Genomic DNA, 6000 nt, shown 5'->3' on the forward strand with positions numbered 1-6000 from the left:
GCCTGTCCTTAAACTTCTACTCTATCCAGGGCTGAGTTATCACTTTGTTAAAAAGGCGGCGGGGCCGGGGTGGGGGGAGGTTGGGGGGGAGTTGCTGCTCCCTAATGGACCCAGACTTCAGTGATGCGTATATCTGCATATTATCACATCACTTTACTCCTGCTCCATTCTGTTTGCAGTACTCAGCCTAATGAGGCTTCCCTCTACTTCCTTTTTTTTATATTGAGTGTATACTTCTCAGGAGATACCAAGACTTGGGAGTCAGTTCTGCAGGGAGGTTCTGTAGCTAAGAGGGGATATGAAACAAAAAAGTAAGAGCCATCACCTTGCACTATCTCAAGTATCCCTACTAGAACGCTGGAAGAGAAGCTCTGTGGTCCAGTGAGAACCTTCCAGGACCGCAGGGGCTCTGTCTCGCACGCTTCTCCTTGTGGCCCTGATTGTGTCCAAATGCTCACCCCTCGCACTTCTCTCCAACCTCTTTTGAGTGAATAGCTGGAAGCTGACGCCATGGAGTTCTGGAGTCACTCTGTTAAGCTTTGTTCTGACAACTTCTCACTAGAGAAGTTTGCTGCCAGTCCTTCCGGAGACAGCCGGAACACAAACTCCTTCTGAGACCATCCCTCAATCCCGCCACCTGCCCCGCGCCACCAGTCACATGGCTCCCTCCTCCATGAGAGACACCCACATCCTCATTCACCTTCAGCTCCCTAAGCTGACGGGGGTTATGGGGTCACTTGGGGTTAGGGTTCTTTTCCTTTCTTCCTTAATACGAGATCCTGTTGACACAGTTTGCTTCAGATAAAGAGAAACTGTGGTCATCTTCACCAGGACGGAGTAAGGTGGAGGGTCCCGAGCGCAGGGGAAGTGTCAACCAAAGCCATGGATCACAGCTTCCCTGAGACTCCTGCCTTTTTCTACACCAAATTCTCACCCCACGCCCACAAGATAATGAATACATTATAAACCAAACTGAATCGCGACACCCCCAAGCCCGCACTGTCACCTCAATCCTCCAAATGTCCCCTTAAATAGGAGGGAGGGAGGGAGAGGAGAGAGAGAAACAGAAGCGATTACCAGAGTTTTGTTCCCGTTCTTGCTGAGAGGGCCCCGGAAAACTCCCTTGATGTTGCGAAAGTGTCCGTTGCTGAGATGCGTGGAGCTGATGACAATGTAGTAACACTCCATGGGGCAGCCGCCGCCTCCTCCGCCGCAGCCGCCGCTTCCACGCACCCCGCGCCCGCAGCCGCAGCGCGCCGGGGCCGGGCAGGGTGGGCTAAGGACCCGCCGCCGCCGCGAGGGCGAGCCGCCGCCTCTCTCGCACGCCCTCGGGAGACAGGCTCACCGCGCGCCGAGGCTCCTCCGCCTCCGCATGCTCGCCGCGCTCTGCCTCTCCGGCTCCGTTTCTCTCCCGATTCGCCTCGGGGCGATGCGCCCCGCGGGAGGATCCCGGGCGGGGAGGGGCCGGCCGGGCCGCGCGGAGCGGAGCGCGAGTCAATGCCCGCGGCGCGGCCGAGCGGAGCCGGGCAGCGGGAGCCGCCCGAGCGGCAGCAGCAGTGGCGGCGGAGGCGGCGGCGGCGGCAGCAGCATCCCCCGCGGTCGGCGCCCGCACTCGGAGTTGCTGCTGCTGGCAGGCATGAGTGTTATTATATGGAGCGGCGTTGCCGGCCCATTGCACTGAGCCAATGGCAGGGAGCCACTGGGCTGATACTGAGAGCTGTCAGAGGAGTACATCTGTCACCCGCGGCCTCCCCCCGCCCTCCCCCGCCGCCGCCGCCGCCGCCTGGACCCACGGCCGCGCAGGTCCGGGCGCGAGTGGGAGCGCGCGGCGAGCGGGACGCCCCCCGCGCAGCGCCGCGGCGGCAGAGGGCCGGGGACGCGACGGCCACCGCGGGCGGGCGGCAGAGCGGCCCGCGACCGAGAAGTGGGAGACTCCTGTAAGGTGGGGGCGGCAGAGGGGAAAAAATGTAGAGACAGGGAGCTTTCTTGCCTGGCAGTCGAGGAAGGGGGAGGGGACGATGGGGGGATAAATAAATTAATAATTCAGTACGAAAAGCCAACCGCTCCCAACTGCCGCGTATCCAGGCAGGTGCCAGCAGCTGCTTCTCTCTTGAGATAGTTGCTACCCATTGCGTTTAGCTTATTTGATTTTATTTGTTTTTAGTGTGGTTTTTAGTACGGAGGCTGGATGCAGTTCAGAATCTTAGAGAAAGAAAATGTCCCTCCACCCACCACCACCACGACCACCACCCCATTTGTAGAGATAATAAGGGTTTGTGTTGATAGTTTGGGGGGGGCGGGGGGGTAATTGTGGGGGTACGAGTGAAGTGGATAGAAGGTAAAAAACAAGAGATTCTTGGCTTATGTGTTCCTCGATCCGGAGTTCCCCTCACCCACGTCCCCTGACAACCTAGGTTCTTCCTAAATTGCCAAAGCTGAACGGAAAGGGATGCTTTGCCGCAAAGGAGCTACTGCCAGGAGCTTGCTTTGCGTTTCTCTACAGTTCTTTTCCCACTACAGAGAGTGGTACCGAACAAAAGCATTTGCCCTAGAAGCGACCTGAAAGGAAAACCTCCCGCAAAGGAATTAAGGGGTTCGTTAGGAAAGTAGGGGATGGGGTCTACTGCGTTCCCTAAAGAAAAACTATCTCGATCGTTTTTAAGGGGCCGAGGTAGCCATCAGCCTGAATGCGCCCTCCCACCCTCCCTCTCACCCAGTTGATTCTCTCTTTGTGTAAGTTTAACTCCTAGGCGGTGGTAGGGTGAGAGCATCCCATCAGGTATATATACGACTCATTAGTCCGCACTTAAAAAGATCGATAACAGGCAGTGGGAGGCTGGGAGATGATGCCTTCAGTGGATTTACTGAAGGCTTTATTTTCCTCTTGCCTTGAATGGCTTAATTGGTTAAAGCAGATTCCAGGCATTCTGATGCTCCTGTGTCAGAGCATACCGCACTTTGATATAAATTGTGTTGATCTTGTTTATTTGAAGGTCAAGATTTCAAGACAATCCATTCTTGGGTGTCCCATATATATGATTTTACATGGCACTGACTCTGAAAACCACCATATGGTCCTTAAATGAATCTGCCAGTTTGATTTCACTCTTAGAAAGAGGAAGAGCAGAGAGAGCAAAAGAGTATTTGTAAGGGAGGCAATAGTCATGTGAGTGATTTATAACTTACAGGGGTGTACCAGGGAAGTGCTAGATTCATCTAAGGGAAAGTCTCCATGTGCCATCCTTGAATTCAAACAAAGAAAAAAAGTTGATAGGGATTGTTTAAAGCTCATTATGAAGTGTCAGAGTTATTTAGAGGTACTTGGCTAAATTTCTCAGATATCCACTTGGGGGAGTCTGGAAGTCTTGGGAGAAAGAGAAAGCAAGAATTTACAAAACTTCTATACTCTGTGGAACAGATTACCTAATAATTTGTTAGAATTCAGTATGAACACAATCCTATTAGAAAAAAAAAATATTTAAGTGATTTCCACCAGATACTGTGTGTGAATCAAATTCATTTTGGCCCCTTTCATTAGAGTTATTTTTAATTTATATTTTGAGAATATAGGGATTCTCTGTATATATCACCCCTGGGAACAACTCATGACCTGTATGATTTTCATTATGTCTTTTGAAGTTTTTGAAACTTGCAGTTATTAGACAGGAGATAAAATCTTCATTTTTACTGAACCAAACCAAGAAATCTCCTAAGAAAATGGAAAATGGCCCATATGTGAAAGAATCAGATAATACAGTTTTCTTGTGTGTACAAGTCATAATAATGTAAGCTGGGTTTTTTGCAATATTTTTCTCTCAAAATACTTCTGACAAAATGTTCAGATCTATATCTACATCATAAAGCTCAATTTCCAGTTCAGGAAACAGGAACCACAGTTACATGAATTGTCCCATGGAACAGAATATCACCTATATGGAATGCCGTATTATGTTTCTAGTGGCAAAGTTGATATATAATATATACCATATATATGATATACATACATGCATATGGTGATGTATATATCCTAAAAATAAACTTTAGTGAAATAATCTCTGAGAAGATTCACTTTACTGTCAGAATAGTCTACCTTTGACACTTACAAGCTTGATGATATGGTTGGGTAGCTTTTGACTGCAATATCTAAACCTGTGTACAAATGGTAGTAAACACACCATAGATCTGTTGCTAATACATGAAGGATGCTGACAGTTAAAAAGGAATGCAGATTTTTTACATAAAATTTATCCACATGAGGTAACCTCAACATTACCTAATGCTGAGTGTAATCAGCAAGATTCTATACCTACACCTTGAACTTGCACAGACATATTTCGGAAGAGAGTGTAGATTCCTTTTGTTTACCCTCATTTCAATTAAGTAGCCATATCGGTACTGTAATGGTCATTCAAATAAAACTGCTAATCACACTATATGATATTCATTATGCCATTACCTATCAGCTCTGTTGCTAATGGACTCTTCATTGCATCAACCTTAAAATTCAAGAGAAAAATGAGCCACCACGACGTGTGTTATGGCTTCTAATTACAACAAACAACTCCTAGGCATAATGGAATTCTTCCTTTAAAATATGAAATTTTTTTTTATTTGAATTTTGCTAAAGATGAAGAGAAAAGTCAAGTAGGAAATCAAGACCTCCCCGTCATCTCAGAGAGAAAGTATACCTTTCTGTGGCAATAAATTAAAATCAGTAAACAGTGATAAATTATTGTGACCTTCCATCTTGCTGTTCCCATTTCTTTTCTTTTGTTATGGTGCAAAGGAAGTAAGTACATAAGTAAGCATCTTCAATTCCTGTTGTGCTACAACGTCGCTGATATCTATGGTCTGTTTCCATTATTTCAAACAATTCTGATTTATGTTATTAGTAACCATTTTGACATTGATTATTTCTGTGAACAATGCCACTCAATTTAAAAAATAAAAGATTTCTTTTTCAAAGACTTAGAAAATTTATATTAGGTTAAACATCTAACTGCTCTTGTAAACATGTAGAATCAATATTTCTTAATTATAAAATTTCTAAAAATATTTTATGGGATAATCATAGAACACTTGGGTTTAATTACCAACTTACCAGCTGAAAAAAATTTCAATTAATAAATTAAACATAAACATTTTAAGTAACTGACATTACTCGAAAAAAATTGCAGTTCATTTTTTGCCACCACTACACTTCAATTTGCCCTTTCTACAGGTTTGGTTTCCCCTTTAATTTCCCCTTTCTACCATTGTGATTCAAATCAAGATCCTGTATGCTCTGTGCTTATACTAATTTACCTCACTCCTTGTTCCTGATTTTACTTTGCTTAGCCCAAAGCTGGGTGCCAGGTTCCTGTACAGCAACTGAGCATTATTCTGACCTGTTCCTGGCTCACACAAAAATTTCAGGATAATGTTATTGCCATGAAATGTAAAACCAAGGTCCTGCCTTCTTTCCCAGACCAGTGGCTGGACCCCTCCATCCTGAATCCCTGCTGTGATTCCCTCTGTCCAGTTCTTCCAGAGGGAAGTAAAACTTCCCCGAGTTTCCCTACTGCTGTTTGAGACCATATGTTGCTACCTCCACATGCCTGGACTTCCTACTTCCTGTCATTACAGTCTGTGAATGCTTTTACTCTATCTGGATAACTTCCCATTGCTAAAGTGAACTACCCACAAATTAGATCAACTTCTGGGTCCCAGCAACTCAGCCTTACCTGAGTTTCTGTGAACTGAGTTCCTGTTCTTATATGATCTTGAGAAAAAAAAAATGCATATTCCAGTGTTATTCAAATGTGTCTGTGATGTAATCTTAGTGGTTGCAGAGATTATTGGGATTCAGAACTTTCCTTTTTATTAGTATAATAATCTAACAATAATCTGCAACTAAGTTCTCTCACTATATATCTTCTGTTTGCATTCATGCTTGTAATCACATTGGTGTCAAGTATTATTGCTTTTATTGTTTTGGACTAATGAGTAAAAATCTAGGAA

At 45.4% G+C, this 6000-nt stretch overlaps 1 protein-coding gene across 1 annotated transcript in view; it reads right to left on the bottom strand.

The window, feature by feature from the left end:
* The window catches only part of ZNF804A (zinc finger protein 804A), a 272636-nt gene extending 271448 nt beyond the window's left edge, over positions 1-1188 (bottom strand). Inside the window, exon 1 of the mRNA XM_057745851.1 lies at positions 1078-1188. Coding sequence (XP_057601834.1) covers positions 1078-1188 — 111 coding nt within the window. The remainder of the gene's footprint in view (positions 1-1077) is intronic.
* Between the last annotated feature and the right edge of the window lie 4812 nt (positions 1189-6000).

This window comes from Hippopotamus amphibius, chromosome 8 (assembly GCF_030028045.1).
Source record: "Hippopotamus amphibius kiboko isolate mHipAmp2 chromosome 8, mHipAmp2.hap2, whole genome shotgun sequence".
In the NCBI taxonomy this organism is placed as follows: domain Eukaryota; kingdom Metazoa; phylum Chordata; class Mammalia; order Artiodactyla; family Hippopotamidae; genus Hippopotamus; species Hippopotamus amphibius.